This window comes from Taudactylus pleione, unplaced genomic scaffold (genome assembly GCF_031769625.1).
Source record: "Taudactylus pleione unplaced genomic scaffold, aTauple2 ptg001408l, whole genome shotgun sequence".
NCBI classification, from domain to species: Eukaryota; Metazoa; Chordata; class Amphibia; order Anura; family Myobatrachidae; genus Taudactylus; species Taudactylus pleione.
The window spans coordinates 3,396,437-3,416,605 of NW_028285808.1; the positions used below are offsets into that span (position 1 = coordinate 3,396,437).

The 20,169-nt window shown below is 44.8% G+C and overlaps 1 protein-coding gene across 1 annotated transcript in view; it reads left to right on the forward strand.

Moving 5' to 3' along the window:
* Positions 1-611: 611 nt before the first annotated feature.
* The window catches only part of LOC148442733 (proton channel OTOP1-like), a 116,107-nt gene continuing 96,549 nt past the window's right edge, over positions 612-20,169 (forward strand). The window contains exons 1-4 of the mRNA XM_088463555.1: positions 612-642; positions 1,188-1,336; positions 5,639-6,120; positions 8,747-8,883. Coding sequence (XP_088319681.1) covers positions 5,697-6,120; positions 8,747-8,883 — 561 coding nt within the window. The 5' untranslated portion in view covers positions 612-642; positions 1,188-1,336; positions 5,639-5,696. The remainder of the gene's footprint in view (positions 643-1,187; positions 1,337-5,638; positions 6,121-8,746; positions 8,884-20,169) is intronic.

The following is a 20,169-nucleotide window of genomic DNA, read 5'->3' on the forward strand; positions in this document are numbered from 1 at the left end:
CAAAGGGACATGATGCACCCAAAAAAGGGGAATTGCCTCATGCGAAGGGGCCAGGGAAGAGATAGGAGAGGCCAGGAGATGCTGGGGAGGAAATAAGAGGAAGCTACAAGTGAGAATGATAATAAACGCCATTCTGAGATGGTGTTATATAAATTAAATATTTATTGAGTGATTTAACACTTTTTGCTTTGCTGAATAGCAAAAAGCGTTAAAGCACTGTAGAGGTCAATGGCCAGATCCCTACAGTGCGGTACTCAGCGAGATGGGAATTAGTGGATAAGATAATTGCGTTGTCTTCTCCATTAACCCATTGATGAATATGGGATTTACATAACAAAATACAGAAATCATAGTTTCCGTATTTTTTATGTAAAAAAAATCAATGCTGAATAAACCCCAATGTATGAGTATTTTCTGACTTGTATGCAGAGACTCTCTAGCACCCTGTGGTCCTCGATAAGATTTAAAATAGCAGTTGTGTATATGTCCTTTTACTTGTAATGATCCAATTGTAGTTTTAGCCTATCTTGTTTCCTGGGCGGTTCACGAGCTGTACAATACATCCAGCAGCTATAAACTTCTACACCTGCACTTCGCTGTGCCACTGTCACATCCTACATCACCTGGATCACACAGCAGCAGGTAAAGACTCGTCAGGCAGATAATCCTGCTAGAAACGTGCAGGATTAAACGACCATACTCTGACAATCATAGTAACTAAATCCAACTGACTCCCTGATGCAGTCACTAGGGCCTGTCTCTGCTTTCTCTCTAATGGGCTGCCACAACATAATCTTGCACGCAATAGCTGGCCTGGCCAGCTAGGTACCCCATGCAGCAGGCTTAGGCAACCGGCTGGTTTGCAGAGATGTCTCTAGGCACCGGGCTGCAATGCAAAATATTCCTTTTAATAATCCACCAATGAAATTATTTATTTTTCTTACTAAATTGTATAGCTGTTGATTTCAGGTGCTGAATATCCATACGACATGTACTATTGTTAAGCCATCAATAGATTCCTATCAGGAAGATATATTTGTTTTACGCCTCTGCTCCACCCGTCAGCTTCCTAAGCAAATGCTGAAGCATTTCATTTTATCTTGCAAGTGTATTATTCACAAAACAGTCATTTAAGGAAGGATTTGGGATGCTGTAATTAGATTGGTATATATTTTCTCTCACAACAGCTTCCTCGCATGGTGAATGGTAAAAGCTTCGCTGCTGACGTCTAGCAAAACTATTTAACAGGGATCCTGATTTGCAGTTACACAGGAGACTTAAACCAGATCTACTTCATCAGGATTTTTTGTGAGAAATTCTACAGTATTTATTCTCGGTAAGATTAATGGTGCGTCTTGTATTGTGCTGTGCTTTGTTGTTATTACCTAATAGTACAGTGTATATATTATTGACGGATTGTGATTATTACTGACTGTGTACTTGCCATTCAGGATGACGGACCTCTTTTTTTTTTTGCTGACTTTATAAAATGTGCTGATACTAAGATTTTACTGGCGCACTAATATTTTGGATTTGGATGTCCAGAACGGAATATACACACAGAATTAACTTTATATAAGTATAGTAATAGAGTAGACCAGTGGTTCTCAAACTCGGTCCTCGGGACCCCACACAGTTCACTTTTTGCAGGTCACCCAGTAGGTGCACAGGTGTATTCATTACTCACTGACACATTTTAAAAGATCTACAGGTGCAGCTCACTATTTCACCAGTAATTATGTGCAAAACATGCACTGTCTTGGGTCCTGAGGACCGAGCTTGAGAACCTGCGGAATAGACAGATAATGGCAGAAATCTGCACTGTCTCAAAAACTATTTCTTTAACATTTTTGGGGCCGATGAAAAAGTTGAATGCCAGTTATTTTGTCAAATGTGTTTTGCTCGTTTTTACACTGCGCACATTCCGGAGTTGACTGTAAGCACCTACTGGCGATGCAGAGTAGTACACAACTCAGCCGTACCGCAACTGTGTGAGGATGTGAGGATACGGGGTTCTCTCAACCACCCAGACACCGAGCAGATGAAACCAAAGTGATGGTTTATTTTTCCACAGCACACAGCAACAGATAAAAAGTACGGACAAGCGGTTATTACAGTGAACAGGCAATAAACAGGTAGCAGTCCAGATTGGGCCAGTCTCAGCAGTGTATAACGTCCCAGAACAATTCCACGAAATAGCTTGAGAATCACAGTCCCACAGGAGAAACTATCACTGATCACATAGCAGTGAGTAGCGTATATGTCCTTGCAGAATTTCCAAAGTATAACTCCACCCAGAACCATCCATCCATAGATTGTAAGCTCCTAGGAGCAGGGTCCTCCTCCCCACTGTCTCACAGCCTTCTTCTCTAGCACTTCTATGACAGCTTTCACCTTCAGAGCTGTATTGTGTATGGAGAATTGTGTTGCTATTTGTTACTTGTGTACTGTTTATATTTTGGTTACTGTATTGTAATGTAATGTTCTGTGTACACTTTACTGTATGTACGGCGCTACGGACCACTTGTGGTGCCGTATAAATAAAATGTAATAATAATAACTGAAGGGGCATAATCGGGTTATAATGGGGCGTTTGCACTCAGGCAAATTGCAGTGAGGATGTGTCGGCAGCGGGCTATGTGCAGTTGTGTGTGTAAACATAAATATGCATGTGTTCAGGTGCATCTTTAGCACCAAGGATAGCGATGGTGCAAATAAGCAAGGATAATGATGACAGCAATGAAACCAAGTGCATGGATAGGTAATGCTGTGGCTGCAAAGATGCGCACAACTCTGCATACAGTATGGGCAAAAATTGTTTTTTTTAGTTTTGCGCACGCTATCGGGAATTCATTGAGGCCGACGCTCATAGAATTCTTCATTTGCCACTTTGTGTATTATATTTAGTGTTAGGAGAGGGTCTGATTTTTATTGACCTCTACTTAGTTTTTTTTATGGGTAAAATAACTGACGGCAAAGAACATATTTTCTGTACAATCTTCAAGCAGCTCTGGTACGGTGTTGCAATTTGAAATGTGCAGCTTATGTTCACTGGAGCTCATTCAGACCCTCTCACTATGATGCCAACGCTCGTAGCTGACCGATAGTTGCAATCTGCGCATGCGTATGCTTCACAATGCGCATGCGCGAACCACAGCGAGAGATCGGGAAGCGTACGCTCGCCCAGCATAGACAGCCCAGCTGAATGAGTGAAAGGTCAAGCCGTATGTGGGGTGTGACAGGGGAAGGCCCCTAGAAACGGGGGAGTGGAGGTGCGAACGCAGGTGTGTCTGAGTGTCCCAACACCGTTACAGAGGCGTGCATAATTAACAGGCAGCATCATTGTACATGTCACCTGGTTGAAATACACACTGAAGTCATCGCAGTGCTTGCTGCAGGGTATGGCCAACCTTAAGCACTGCGATCGCATCCGATGGTGCTCGATGTACCAATGGTTTCAAGCACTTCCAGGAGATGACGTGCGCAAGTGGGCGTCTTATGAATGGCTGGTGGGCGTCTGCATACACATAGTAATCTCACGCCAAGACATAGTGGGTGTGCTAATGCCTTGCCGTGCGATCGCCTGCCTTGCTGGGCCTGCGCTGAATTTGCATATGCATCGAGTGAGCGTACGCATCTAGCGAGAGGGTCTGAAGAGCTCCACTGTTCCTTTATGTTAAAATTAAATGTATTTTTAAATATTTCTATTATTAAACCCTTCAAATAATATATTTCAGTGATAAAAAAAAGTAAATTTTTTATTTAAAATTTAAACAGCAAACATGAAAGTGGGCAGGATGTATACAGTTTTTGCAAAAAATATTTGGATGCGTCCCGTCCCTATGTACCTGCATAATAGCATTTTTTATCGCTGTTATGCAGGAATACATACCGTATGTGACAACTCCAATTAGAGCTGCTCTGGAGATTAGAAGACATCTGGGTACGATCCTGGATACTCACTTAAACAATGGATCCACCATCCAAGCGGCCGATTTGTAAGCTATACACACTTACTAATCGACTGCTCAATATGTCTGGATTGGCAACACTGCTGGGCAGGCATTTAAATTTGCCCGCCTAGTTGTGATATCAGTGTTGGCGGTCCCTGCAGCCCTTCTACAGGAGGGCAGTAGGTCGTCTGTACACACAGTCACATGTGCCGATATATTTGCAATATATATTGGCATCGGCTTTGCTGCAGGAACCACATAATTCACAGACATATTGGGTATACACACCCAGCGATGCACTCGTAATAAAGTATATCATTCATCGAACAAATGAACGATACTGTATATAAGCTTAAGACCCAGGAGTCTCTATTGCAGATCCTTCTCTGGGATCTTTTGCAAAATGGAGCCTATAGGATTCTATAGGCTACGCCATCTGTAGATGGCATTGCCTATTGCATTGATTCCCAACCTCAGTCCTCAAGGCACACTAACAGTCCTGGTTTTAGTGATATCCATGCTAAAGCACAGATAGTTCAATCAGAATAACTGAGGTACTAATTAAGGGCCTGATTCAGACCCACTTGCAAGCGGCTGTCCGCTCGCAAGTGGGTCGATGTTGTGCACTTCGCATGCGCACGACGGCGGGAGCTCCGTCGTGCGCATGCGCCAGACGCGACGAGCGAAGGACTTTCCTTCGCTCGTTGTGTCTGATCAAAGGGGGCGTGCTGTCGATGTTGATTGACAGCACGCCCCCTTTGGTGGGCGTGCCGGGGGCGTGCCTCCCTGACGGGGGCGTTCCCAAGGGAACGCCTACCGTCAGAAGCCGGCCCACTGACATCACTAGTGATGTCAGTGGGAGTGATTTTGGCTCTGATAGAGCCAAAATCACTACGGGCCTTGCGGTTGAAAAACTCAACCGCAGGCTCCGGCTCGCAGTGGCGATGGTCAAGACCATCGCGGCCATCAAACTGCACGCTCATATAGGCTGTGGGTGGTGACCCACAGCTATACGAGCGTCCAGGAGGACGCTCCATAATTATGGAGGGCGGCCTTCATTCAGAGCGTGCGCTCTGCTCAGAGCGTACGGCTCTGAATGAGGGCCTAAGTCACCTGTGCTCAAGTATGGCAAAACTTAAAACCTGGACTGTTAGTGTGCCTTGAGGACCGTGGTTGGGAACCCCTGGCCTATTGGGTGCAAGCTTTGGAAAGTAACACTTTACTACATACATGCACATCGCAGGCGGCAGCCCTATAGAATCCTATGGGGACTGGTGTGCCGTGGGTCCGCAGCTGATATCTGAGATATATGCTGCAGACCATTTTTGTTTCATAGGGAATCCATATATATTGCTGTAAAAATCCAGAAAATGTAAGCTTTCAGAGGTTGTACTGCAATTTTTACATTGATACATCCCAAACCAGTGTTCCAAGTTCAAGTTTCGCCATTCATGGTTGATGTTCACTGACATTCACCAATGGAAAAAAGTTTAAACAATTTGCGACCGGCTCGACCATTTCTTTTAGTGAAAATCTCTGTCGGTGAGAAAGGCACAGTAATAAAATACTTTCACAAGTATGAATGCAATAAATCGATTTATGAATGTAGTTATTTGCATATTAGTTATTTTGAGCTTTGATTGAATATATGTCAGATTAATATATCCTAATTTGGTGTGTTACAGGAATTGTCTTTAATTAAGGTGAATAATTTCACACAAAGAATATCCTCATAGAGCAGACATGGTAATCCATTATCATCATGAGACTGTGGACTCACAACTGAGCAATATACCTGAGGAAACACAGTATGTAACAGACCCTTATCCTAATTATATACTAGATAATACATTTTTTCCTCCCCCGTTTGTGGATGACCTCATCGTTGAAGCAGACGCACCAGCTAAACCTGTACAAAGCAAGCCGTGTAAAACTAGTGAAATTGCAAGCGTCCAATATGGAATAAATGTTTTTGTTGTTGGACTCTTCCTGATGCTCGCCACCTACCTGAATGTTATCGGATTGACTGAAAGTGATAGACTGACATTTTTGATCATCTTAATGCTAATACAAGTGGTGTGGATGATCTTTTATATTTCTATAAATGATAGAAAGAAATGGGCCTCTACAGAGAAGGACATGCATGCCGGGGCTCGGTGGCTGACATGTAAGTAACTATGTATTTCTTACTTATGGTACTTCGGTTACCTACAGTGGGAATAGCCATGTTGTTTGCTGCCGTCATACTCAGAAGAACGCAGCCAAATCAGAATTCTTTGTGAATATTCATTCTGCCTGTAAAATGACTTTTAATTAAAGATAGATAGATAGATAGATAGATAGATATGATAAGGATAGATAGATAGATAGATATGAGAAGGATGGATAGAAAGATAGATATGATAAGGATAGATAGATAGATACGAGACAGGTAGCTCAGGCTTGCCGACTTACTGGCTGCCCCTTCCGGGAGAAAGCAGCCAGATCTGCATTACAGGGGGGCGTGGCCATCATGAGGAGGTGGGGCCGGCCAGGTGATGCACGTTTGTGGGCGTGGCCACACGATCACGTCATTTTTGCCCCGCCCCCGCTACACAATGCCGATATTACCGGCATTGTGAAGCAGGGGGCGGAGCCAAAATGACGCGATTCGGTGTGAATCGCGTAACATCCCCCCTCGTTGCTGGAGTTTCTAATGTAAGTGCGGGGGGGGGGGGTTAAGAGGGGTGGGCGGCAGCCGGGGTGATTGCCTGCCTTCCCGGGAGGTCGGGAGTGGCACCCGATTTTCTGGAGGCTCCCGACCAAATCGGGAGGGTAGGCAAGTATGAGGTAGCTAGATATGATAAAGATACACTATGTAGACAAAAGTGATTGGACACTGACAGCAAATAGATCAATGAGATTTTATTGACGTCAGTGCTTTGTAGGTCCACCATTGTAGGTGCAGTGATTGTCACGCTGAGGACATACCCAGCACACACACACGCAACATAATTGGACAATGCTGATGTTTTTCATTGTCCAAGTTATGCTTACTGTTGGTAAAAGGAACCTATTATATGAACCAGGTATTTAGGTTTTGCAAACTGTGTGCAGTTGTCGGAAAACAGCCATGGTAAAAACACTACCATCGTAAGAAAAACAATGATGGTCAGCAAACATCGACCATCGATGTCTATCCCTAAGGGAGATACCAACTCTTTCGGGGAGTCTCCCTGACATTCAGTGAGAGTTGGCAAGTACAGTTAGTTATGTACCAATATTATTATTTATGCAGGCTTATCTTTATCCTCTCTCTTATTTCTTCTGGAAATCTTCTTGTGACCAGGGGAAACATGTAAAGCTATAAAATGCCACTACATAAACAACCTAAAGTAGAATTAGGGCTTTTTTTTCTATGGAAAAAAGTTGCCAGTTCTCACAGAAGCAAATAGAAAATCTTATCTTGTTGTAAACTCAAACAGAACTCTGGGCCTGATTCAGAGCCGGACGCTATTTGCGCTCGCTGGTTCAGACAAAGGGGCTGGCTATTTAAATTGAGCGCTCGCTCTTTGCGGTCTGTTGACGCCTCTATGTCTGAGCGAGCATCCGAAACATGCGCTCGCTATTTTGTAAAGACGCCCCTTGGCCGCTCGCATCATACGTCATCTCCGCTATTTATTTGATTAATCGAGTACATCGAAATGCGTCTGAACTGCTCGCTATTCTTGTGGTAGCATTTTCCTACCGCAATCATGCGAGCAGTTCAGGCTAAAAGACAACCAAGTGACGTGGTCGATGACGCTGCTTTGTTAATTATGCATACCCTTAAAACGCCCGTTTTGACCATTTGGCACGCCTGCGTTCGGATCTCCACTCCCCGTTTTCAAGCACCTTCCCCTGTTACCACCCACAAACGCCTCATCCTGTCACTGAAATTAGCAGGCACTCGCTATTTTGCTAGCACACGATTTCCGACCGCACTGACTGGTTGGTGCATGCGCATTACGACGCATGCGCAGATGTGCGAACATCGCTCGGAGCGAACGAGCGGCCGCTTACGAGCGGCTCTGAATCAGGCCCTCTGTCCATACAGCCATTATTATGACATTCAATGTCAATTCACATCTACCACAAGTATTTAATACATTAAAAGTATCCTGCAACCGGCAGTCACCGGCCCTTAGCTGCCTACTTACCGGGTGAAGAAGGTGGTCCGGCACGATACGTGTCACTGTAGCCACGCCCCCCGCTGTACAGTGTCGGAAATCTATGCATTGTATAGCGGGTGGCATGGAAATGATGATGCAACAGCGCCACCACGCCCTCCTCAGTCCATGCTATGCTGCACTACCTCCCCATACCACCCCCTAAGTAGCGCCACCCGCCAGCCTGTGCCACCCTTACGCTTTGTGCAGTGGCACCGGTCTCACACCCCTAGATACGACCCCGGTTCATCGGCTGTATGAACGTTGTATCGTTCAGTGTGTGCACCCAGCATTAGACATTTTATTAGACATCAAGGGAATCACCTCACACAAGAATTGCAACAAATAAATGAAAGGAAGATCAACATGTGGGGGGTGGATAGATCTCACCTTTTTTTTTAAATCTATTCTCCTTTTGTACCTGTTACCATCATCGGTACTTTGCAATTTTAGCACTTAAAGGTGGGTAATAAATTAGATTTTAGCTACAGTACTGTATATCTCCTATTCCTGTAGGACTAGTGTAAATCTACTGTGGAATGACGTTGATTTCTGTGCTTTCTATTTCATACTGTGAATACGTATATTGTTTTATTTTGTGTCTAGGGGGAATGGTCCTGTTCGCAGCGACAACATTGGCTATGCATGCTCTGAAGTTAGGCTACTACATTGGATACTCACAATGTATGTCAGTAATTGAAGGAATTTACCCAGTCACCCATATTGTTCACACGTGTTTCCAGGTATGAAACAAGAAAACAATCGTTGTGTTTTATATTTTCTGTTTTACTACTTAAATGGCAGTTGTGCTCCAGTGGGGGCCATGTATACGTTTCTACTGATACTTTGCAGTCTATACTAACTTTAAGCCAGTATAATTCATAAGGAAATCAGTAGACATTAGAATTAACCACATAAACAGACCAACAGACACCCTGGCGCCAGGGGCGTAACTAGGTATTTGAAGGCCCGATAGCAAAAGTTTGTAAGGGCCCCTATGTACCACCCAATGGTGAAAAATGTATATAACGTACGTAACTTTGAGAAGAAAGATGGACCCCTCTCAGCTCTGGACCCCATAGCAGCTGCACCCCTTGTACATATGGTAGTTACGCTCATGCCTGGTGCATTAGCGCAGTGGTTCTCAAACTCGGTCCTCAGGACCCCACACAGTTCACGTTTTCCAGGTCACCCAGCAGGTGCACAGGTGTATTCAGTACTCACTGACACATTTTAAAAGATTCACAGCTGGAGATAATTACTTCACTTGTGATTCTGTGAGGACACCTGGAAAACATGCACTGTTTGGGTTCCCGAGGACCGAGTTTGAGAACCTGTGCATTATCGGTTATTGAAAAAGAAAAACAACACTAAATAGACCTCAGTGAAACCGCAATGGGATATAACTACTTGAGGAACACAATTTGGGGGTGGTCTACATCCGTGAATCCTAAATGGATGTATTACAGTCAGTGAGTGCATAACCTTAAATTGGACAACCCCTCTTAATATATTTTTCATAAACCATCCATGTAGCAGATAGGACCACAAGGAATCAGGCCTGGATGGCTCCTCAGATCAAAGAGCTGAAGGACTTGAAATGTACAGTTTTATTCTATAGAGCTATACAGAGTTCAACAGCAACACGTGTGACCAATATTTAGTGGAAGAAATATTTATTAACAGTTGTTTATCTAGCGCACACATATTGTAGCACTTTATAGAGAATATTTATTCATTCACATCAGTGCATGCCCTGGTAGGGCTTACAATCTATATTCCTTACCACAGATACACACAAAGGTATTTTTTTTTATCTGTCAAAAACAGTATGTATTTAGAGTGGGGCAGGAAACCCATGCAAACATGGGGAGAACATACAAACTCTGCACAGATATTGAATTGGTTGGAATTGAACTCATTCCCATAGTACTGTGAACCAGCAATGCTAGTCATTGTGCCACTGTGCTGTTGTGATAACACATATCCAGTCATTCAGCTGTAAATCCTAAACGTAATACAGCCTTATATATTTTTGGGTCCGATGATGAGATCATCACCAGATTGGGACAGATTTTGATTGTACAGAATGCTATTTTTTTATTATCCATATTGATTTTGTTGGACAGCTTGGTATAGTTCCATCAAATTGGTAGAAATGACGTCAGGCAATCCAAATTCCAAATGTTTCTGAATGAAAATACATTTGACCATTGCTTAATGGGTTCAGTTACACTACAGGGGGCTTTAAAAACAAGCAACCAAGATCACCAACTACTATTGCCCCTTAATGTTTAAGACAGTAACATAGAAAAAGACAGTATCTAACTATTTATACAAGTGTCAAAGTACAAAATCCAAAAACTATAAGCCTGGTACTGGATATGAGTAAAACTGCATACACACACAACGATTTTTTGAACGATTATATCGTTTAACGATAATCGTTTGAAAAAATCGTTCAGTTTCTGAGTCAAACGATGAACGATTATCTTTCATGCGCGTTCACGTTTGTAGTTCAGTCAGATTTGTCAACTCAACGATTTTCATTAAGTTAATATGCAAAAATTGTTTGTAGTTCAAAAAAAATCGTTCATTACACTTTAAAAAAGACCCCTTCTTTGGGCTAGCACTCTTCCTGCCTGCCCCAGGTGATTTTAACTGGTATGGGTCCTTGCATTGTAGTACACACATCTAATGGGCTCTATGATAGGTAAGTCCTAGATAAATTAATTAGTGTGTCAGTATTAGAGATGTTAGGGACCCACCTGTATAAGGTTCACCGTGACGTGGTAGGTGGGCAAACATCTTTGGCCAAACATGTACTAAGAAACCTTACATTTAAAACCATGTTAATTATTGCAGTCTATTATAGATATTTTGATCATTTGTATTCTTAGTGCTTATAGTGTGCACCTGCTCCCCCCCCCCCTTTCTTTTTACGTTAAAAAATCTGACAGATTATCTGACAGAAAATCGTTCAGAAAATCGTTGGTAACAAAATCGTTGTGTGTGTATGCAGCTTTAACCATATCCAACAAAGTCAAATAAAAAGGTTATAGCTTAATTAAACAGTATATAAGATGTGTATCTACAATTTCACATGTTTGTACAGACCACATAGGCGCATGGCTAGGGTAATGGAATTGGTGTGTCAGTCTGTCCCTTGTTTCCTTATCTTAATTCATTTTCTCAGGGGTTTGGGTATGTTGAGGGTTTGTTTCAAACTACACATGGTATTATGCAGAATAAACCACCTTCAATCTATATTTGGCTCCACCATGCTTAGCCATACAACATAGGCTTGTTCCACCTTATACATGGTTTGTCCAGGGAAGCAATGTCTCTCATTACAAACAGAATGCAACGCAAGTAAGCTGCCGACAAAATAGCACCAATATGGTATAAATCCGAATGGCAGGAATGAAATTGGAGAAAAACACTACAGGAGGCCAGCAATTTGGCTGAATATTTTAGTGTTTGGATGATAAATGCTAGAAAACTGCAGCTGTTCCCAGTATACATAGAAATGATAAATGTAGAATTCTGATCATCGGACTACTAAATAAGGCCCATAATACTGAATATTTACCTTTTTTTTTTTAGGGCAATAATTTTTTTATTTTAATACCTCTTCTTGTTGAGTAAAATACGATTGCTTCCATACCGGCAGTTATTGCTTCCATACCGGCAGTTATTGCTTCCATACCGGCAGTTATTGCTCCCATACCGGCAGTTATTGCTCCCATACCGGCAGTTATTGCTCCCATACTGCAGTTATTGCTCCCATACCGGCAGTTATTGCTCCCATACCGGCAGTTATTGCTTCCATACCGGCTCCATACCGGCAGTTATTGCTCCCATACAGCAGTTATTGCTCCCATACCGGCAGTTATTGCTTCCATACCGGCAGTTATTGCTCCCATACCAGCAGTCAGTTATTGCTCCCATACAGCAGTTATTGCTCCCATACCATCAGTTATTGCTCCCATACCAGCAGTTATTGCTCCCATACAGCAGTTATTGCTCCCATACCAGCAGTTATTGCTCCCATACAGCAGTTATTGCTCCCATACCAGCAGTTATTGCTCCCATACCAGCAGTTATTGCTCCCATACCAGCAGTTATTGCTCCCATACCAGCAGTTATTGCTCCCATACCAGCAGTTATTGCTCCCATACCAGCAGTTATTGCTCCCATACAGCAGTTATTGCTCCCATACCAGCAGTTATTGCTCCCATACAGAAGTTATTTCTCCCATACCAGCAGTTATTGCTCCCATACAGCAGTTATTGCTCCCATACAGCAGTTATTGCTCCCATACCAGCAGTTATTGCTCCCATACCAGCAGTTATTGCTCCCATACAGCAGTTATTGCTCCCATACCAGCAGTTATTGCTCCCATACAGAAGTTATTTCTCCCATACCAGCAGTTATTGCTCCCATACAGCAGTTATTGCTCCCATACAGCAGTTATTGCTCCCATACAGCAGTTATTGCTCCCATACAGCAGTTATTGCTTCCATACCGGCAGTTATTGCTTCCATACCGGCAGTTATTGCTCCCATACCGGCAGTTATTGCTCCCATACCATCGGTTATTGCTCCCATACCATCGGTTATTGCTCCCATACCAGCGGTTATTGCTCCCATACAGCAGTTATTGCTCCCATACCGGCAGTTATTGCTCCCATACCGGCAGTCAGTTATTGCTCCCATACAGCAGTTATTGCTCCCATACCAGCAGTTATTGCTCCCATACAGCAGTTATTGCTCCCATACCAGCAGTTATTGCTCCCATACCAGCAGTTATTGCTCCCATACCAGCAGTTATTGCTCCCATACAGCAGTTATTGCTCCCATACAGCAGTTATTGCTCCCATACAGCAGTTATTGCTCCCATACCAGCAGTTATTGCTCCCATACAGCAGTTATTGCTCCCATACCATCGGTTATTGCTTCCATACCGGCAGTTATTGCTTCCATACCGGCAGTTATTGCTTACATACCGGCAGTTATTGCTCCCATACAGCAGTTAGTGCTCCCATACAGCAGTTATTGCTCCCATACCGGCAGTTATTGCTCCCATACCGGCAGTTATTGCTTCCATAACGGCAGTTATTGCTCTCATACCGGCAGTTATTGCTCCCATACCAGCAGTTATTGCTCCCATACAGCAGTTATTGCTCCCATACCATCGGTTATTGCTTCCATACCAGCAGTTATTGCTTCCATACCGGCAGTTATTGCTTCCATACCGGCAGTTATTGCTCCCATACAGCAGTTATTGCTCCCATGCAGCAGTTAGTGCTCCCATACAGCAGTTATTGCTCCCATACCGGCAGTTATTGCTCCCATACCGGCAGTTATTGCTTCCATAACGGCAGTTATTGCTCTCATACCGGCAGTTATTGCTCCCATACCGGCAGTTATTGCTCCCATACCATCAGTTATTGCTTAGTTCTGCTATGTAAGGGTTTCACCTGTTTTCCCATTACACCTCACCCCACCTGGGCAGTGCTTATGGCAGTGTATAGCTAAAGAATGCATTTAAATTTAGCTTTACAGGACAAAGGACAAATCTCACAATGAATGACATGCCCATGTGTCATGGAATATTTATTGTAAAAGAATTACAATATGCCCTATTCATACACTGGGGGTGATAGATCACTTTATGTTGTCTGTACATGATGGCTAAAACCATAAATCTGTATGAATACATATACAATATAAAAGTTTGCATCCTACGTGCCCCATTCCTGCTTACATTTATAGGCTTATATTGTCCATGCACAGGCAAATTTACTAAAGCTTCTAAAACAGACAAGTGGTGGTGTTGCCCATAGCAACCAATCAGATTCTAGCTAGAATTTCTCTATTGCATTCTATAAAATGATACACAGAATGGGGTAAAACCATGGGCGTTCCTGGGTGGTGACTGGGAGGTGGCCTGAAGTGAACGCAAAAAAAATGGTCACATTTGCGAGTTATGGGAGTGTAGCAGGTGGGTCAGCGAGAGTTGCCGCTGTTCAGACAGAGACACTGCACCTGCCATAGTAGATTGTTCAGGACTAACGGCAGTGTTGCAGCATGCACTGAAAGTGGGCGTCTCAGGGCTTGCACATTCCGGCACATGCTAGTACACAAGGGGGAGGCTGATACTAGCATCTGCATATTATTGCCTCAACGGTTCCACAAAAAGATTTTTAGCAACTGCGCATGTGTTGGCGCCATGCGTATGCAAATTTGAGCAACTATTGGTAATTCAGTGACCAGTTGCAGCTCAGTGGGTGTTGCTGGGTGCCAGGGCCGCCATCAGGGGGGGACTGCCGGGACTCTAGTCCCGGGCCCGGAGAGAGAGGGGGCCCGGCTGACAGCGACAAGGAATGCACCGGGCAGTGGCAGGCAGGGAGAAAGATCATCAGCGCTGTGACATTTCAACTATTGACTGGAGCCGGCCGTGAGCTGTGATTGGTTCGCGGAACGGCAGCCAATCAGGAGCAGCAGCTCCTGATCAGCCAATCAGGAGCGGCCGATCCTGATTGGCTGCCATTCCGTGAGCTGTGATTGGCTGACGGAACGGCAGCCAATGAGGGACAGCAGCTCCTGATCAGCCAATCGAATCCATAGTCGAATGCCACAGTGCTGTTGATCTTTCCTTCTCCCTGCCTGCCGCCCGGTGCATTCCTTGCCGCTGCCAGCCGGGCCCCCTTCTCTCAGGACAGGAGAACAGGTAAGCAGGTATGCTGACCCTGCCCTGTGCCCCCCCCCCCCGCTCTTGTCCAGCCAGGCTTCCCTGCACTGTTCCCCCCAGTTCAGCCAGCCTGCCTTCCCTGCCCTCCCCAGTCCAGCCAACCTTCCCTACGCCGCCCCCCAAGTCCAGCCAGTCTGCCTTCCCTGCCTTGCCACTCCCTCAGTCCAGTCAGTCTTCCCTGCGTCCCCCCTCATAGTCCAGCCAGCCAGTCTGTCTTCCCTGCCCCAGTCCAGCCAGCCTTCCCTTGGCCCCCCCATGTCCAGCCAGCCTGCCTGTCTTCTCTGCCCCTCCCCTACTGCCCTTTGCCCCTTCCTAGTCCAACCAACCTTCTCTGCCCTTTGCCACCCCAGTCCAGTCTTCCCTGCCCTGTGCCACCCCCCACCACCATGCCTAGCCATCCCTGGTTTATGCACCAATTAGGCAACACCCCTGATATAGCTCCACCCACATTATCCACAACTCCCACCAACTCTGCCCTATACCCAGGGGGGGGGCCCTGCCTATTTTGTTAGTACCGGGCCCCAGATTTCTGATGGCAGCCCTGCTGGGTGCAACGCATGTAGGATAAGTTTTCCATGGGCATATCGTGAGCATGTAGACGGAATTACGGGCTCTTCAGAGGTGAGCATATGCAGAGATCTTGCTGATTCCAGGTCTGGGTACACGTAAAGATTTTCTGTCCAACTATCCAACTAGTTGATTGGTTGGAATGAAAATCTGGTAACGTATGGGAGTAACTGATGATCAGCAATTTGCTCCTAATTGCCAGAAAACAGATGAAAATGGTCGTCAGACAAGTTTGTTAAATGTTTGATCTAAACAATTTGTTCAAACAACAGTTTTTGTAAATTTTCCGGCGTTTGGGAGCAAATTGCCGATTGTCATTAGCTGTCATACCTTACCAGATTTTCATTCCAACCAATCAACTAGTTGAATGGTTGGACAGCAAATCTTTACGTGTGTACCCAGCTTAACACCAAGGCTAGGGTTGGGGCAAATACTTGCTGATTGTGGTGACGGCTACTTACACAAACAGATGTAGGAGGGTAAGGTGGCCAACTCTCAATACAGGCGAAGATCACACTTACAGATGTGTCCTCATACATCTAGGCTCCTTGCATGTTAAATAGCCCTTCTTGTCGTGCCATGCCGTGGTGTGACTCTGTAGCACCGAGCGTCTTTTTGTGCGACTTTTTCTAGGTCACAGCCGCTGACCCTGCCGCATGCAGATACACCCACAGTCGCACACAGAATATAGGCATGCAGCATAAACTTTTAATCAGCAGGAGCTGCTTGTGCATCCTGTCCGCATCGCTGTGCGAATAAGGCATTTGAAATGAAAAAGTCGCACAATAGAGACTCTCACAGCTACCGTGTCACATGGCGCTCACGAGTTGTGTGTAACGCGACTTGTAGCGTATGGAGAATACTGTAGATGTATGTGGACACATCTGTTCCGAGCACCCAGTGAGGTCGCAGATGTGGCTGAATTGTGCGCTGCACTGAATCAGCCTCTAAATCTTCAGACTGTTAATCAGATCCTGCAGGATGTGTCCAGATTCGTGCTGTTGCACAATAGCAGATTGGGGTCATGACGGATTGTCCAACATTCCCAGCTATACCAGAATGATCCTGATCTTATATTATTGAGATTGTGCCTTGTTTACAGCCCACACACATACAGACTGTCCATCCGTAATGCTGCGCCTGTGGACAACTTTAGCCCTGAATTGAAAAGCACGATAGCACTGAGGGCCGTATTCAATTAGGTGCGAAAAGCCGTTTTCGGAGATAACGTTTCGCGAGTGATGTCATTTCGCCATGCGAAAAGTTTCCTCCATATTCAATTCTGGTGAATTTTCTCAATGGAACCGGCGAAAAACTTTCGCCTATGAATAGGTGTCGGAAAAAAGTGCAGAATTGGGGTTTTGTGGTGCAAACTTTGGTAAACCCCCCTGCACCCTTGGGACAATCCCCCAAAGGTAAACTGCATAGAAAAAAACAAAACACTTTAAATCAACCCCAAAAAAGTACTTTAATTTTGGGGGCGAAAAAGTCCAAAGTTGGGGGACAAATTTAAAAACTAGCGAAATAGACTCCAGGGGGGTCCCCAAGTATACCCCAGGTGTTTTTAAGGTGGTTGCGGCAGGTGGATTTTTAAAGTTTATTAAAACTTCACTTTAGCAACTTTAAAATAGTCTAGCACCCATTTTTATGTACCCCAAATTTGCTGGGACTATTCTCACAAAAAAACCTGCTAAATGCTGTTCTTCACCACTTATGCAAAGACACTAAATAGCAGCTATTGAGAGCATTTAAGTACCCGAAATACTTTCAGCAGGGCTATTCGGGGAGTATCTATAGTGATTCCCAATGTCAGTGCATCTTTTGGGGGGTGTCAGGCTGATTTCTCCAAATCTGACAGTACTTTTTCGCATGTTAGAGTTTCGCCGGGTCCCGTTTTTGCTGATTTCTAATTGAATACAGGGATAAGCGGGGACGAGCGCGATACTCTTTCGCATTGAAAACCAGCGATGTTGGCGAAAAGTCCAGCATGCGAAAAGTACGGGACTTTTCGCACCTAATTGAATATGGCCCTGAATAGGTTAAAGTCACTTAGGTCCAAGTAACACATGCAAAGGTATAGCTGACAGCACAGAGGTCCCAGACAGGCTGACATTATGGACAATGAAATGTAATTTCTCCCATATCAGACCTAACATATCTACGTCAGTAGCGTTAGACAAATAAATGGATTCTTTGAACACCTATAAAAGTAACATGTTACATTGTGCTGGGAGTGTAGGGCGGGCTGGTTTTGTGAAAGATACTTCGCTGACAAAAGAGATCTTTTATATGTGATTGTATTTCCCTTGAAACATAATTACAGTAGATTGGCCTAACAATGATGTTATGCCCCTTTCAATGCCTGCTCTATTATTAGATTCAGCTCTGCAACGGGAAGATGCCCGCAGCAAAGAGGTGTAACGCTAAGCCGTTGCAAAGGAAGGAATACGATGGACAAATGTATGTATATATATATATATATATATATATATGTGTATATATACACACATACTAGCTGTTGCCTGTGGCTTCAACCATGGTGAAATCACTTCTGACATATTTTTATTTGAGGTGTTCTAGTTGTATTGCTTTGTATAGGAGCCCTATTGCGGGAGCAGCCCATGTGACCAGCAGCACTATACACCTTCACCCACCACTCACACCAATGTCACTGTGTGCCCTGTGCACAGACTGCTATGTAGCCTATTCTATTCACCCAGCACTCGCACCAATGTCACTGTGTGCCCTGTGCACAGGCTGCTATGTAGCCTATTCTATTCACCCAGCACTCGCACCAATGTCACTGTGTGCCCTGTGCACAGGCTGCTATGTAGCCTATCCTATTCACCTACTACTCACACCAATGTCACTGTGTGACCTGTGCACAGACTGCTATGTAGCCTATCCTATTCACCCATCTCTCACACCAATGTCACTGTGTGCCCTGTGCACAGACTGCTATGTAGCCTATCCTATTCACCCACCACTCACACCAATGTCACTGTGTGCCCTGTGCACAGGCTGCTATGTAGCCTATCCTATTCACCCACCACTCACACCAATGTCACTGTGTGCCCTGTGCACAGGCTGCTATGTAGCCTATCCTATTCACCCACCACTCACACCAATGTCACTGTGTGCCCTGTGCACAGACTGCTATGTAGCCTATCCTATTCACCCACCACTCACACCAATGTCACTGTGTGCCCTGTGCACAGACTGCTATGTAGCCTATCCTATTCACCCACCACTCACACCAATGTCACTGTGTGCCCTGTGCACAGACTGCTATGTAGCCTATCCTATTCACCCACCACTCACACCAATGTCACTGTGTGCCCTGTGCACAGACTGCTATGTAGCCTATCCTATTCACCCACCACTCACACCAATGTCACTGTGTGCCCTGTGCACAAACTGCTATGTAGCCTATCCTATTCACCCACCACTCACACCAATGTCACTGTGTGCCCTGTGCACAGACTGCTATGTAGCCTATCCTATTCACCCACCACTCACACCAATGTCACTGTGTGCCCTGTGCACAGACTGCTATGTAGCCTATCCTATTCACCCACCACTCACACCAATGTCACTGTGTGCCCTGTGCACAGACTGCTATGTAGCCTATCCTATTCACCCACCACTCACACCAATGTCACTGTGTGCCCTGTGCACAGACTGCTATGTAGCCTATCCTATTCACCCACCGGTCACACCTATGTCACTGCGTGCCCTGTGCACAGACTGCTATGTAGCCTATCCTATTCACCCACCACTCACACCAATGTCACTGTGTGCCCTGTGCACAGACTGCTATGTAGCCTATCCTATTCACCCACCACTCACACCAATGTCACTGTGTGCCCTGTGCACAGACTGCTATGTAGCCTATCCTATTCACCCACCACTCACACCAATGTCACTGTGTGCCCTGTGCACAGACTGCTATGTAGCCTCTCCTATTCACCCACCACTCACACCAATGTCACTGTGTGCCCTGTGCACAGACTGCTATGTAGCCTATCCTATTCACCCAACACTCACACCAATGTCACTGTGTGCCCTGTGCACAGACTGCTATGTAGCCTATCCTATTCACCCACCACTCACACCAATGTCACTGTGTGCCCTGTGCACAGACTGCTATGTAGCCTTTCCTATTCAAGTGAACGTGGGCCCAAAGCACCTTTTCTCCCACCATCCCTTAGCAGCCGCATGCATGGTGTCACTCCTATCTCTTACATTGATGATGTCAATACAGTTTGTAATTTGCTCAACTTTAACTTGACGGATCGAGATGAAACAAAGTGCAGGTTATTTGTAGGAGTTTCCACAAAATGAGTCAGTTTTTGGTTCAGTAGTTTATGCGCTAACTTGGAACAAACAGACAGACACAACTTTCTTTTAATATTAATATATCTAGCAGATCTAAAAAACAGAAATTCCCCTTGTCCCAGATGCCTAATTCACTAAAAGTTTCTTCATATAAGGCTTACAGCAGCAAGAATATCTGCACACTAATACCATCATTCACCCAGTTGTTCTTTGGGAATGGCAGATTGTGGAACAGTCTAAACTTACTGAGCCCTGTTTTAGAGACCAGAAACTCTGGGGAGACACCCAGATCTCTCTTTACCCTGCACAATGCTTGTTTGCATTATACCTTCACCTCTCAGAGGTCTTTTCTTGGTCAGAGTTCTTAC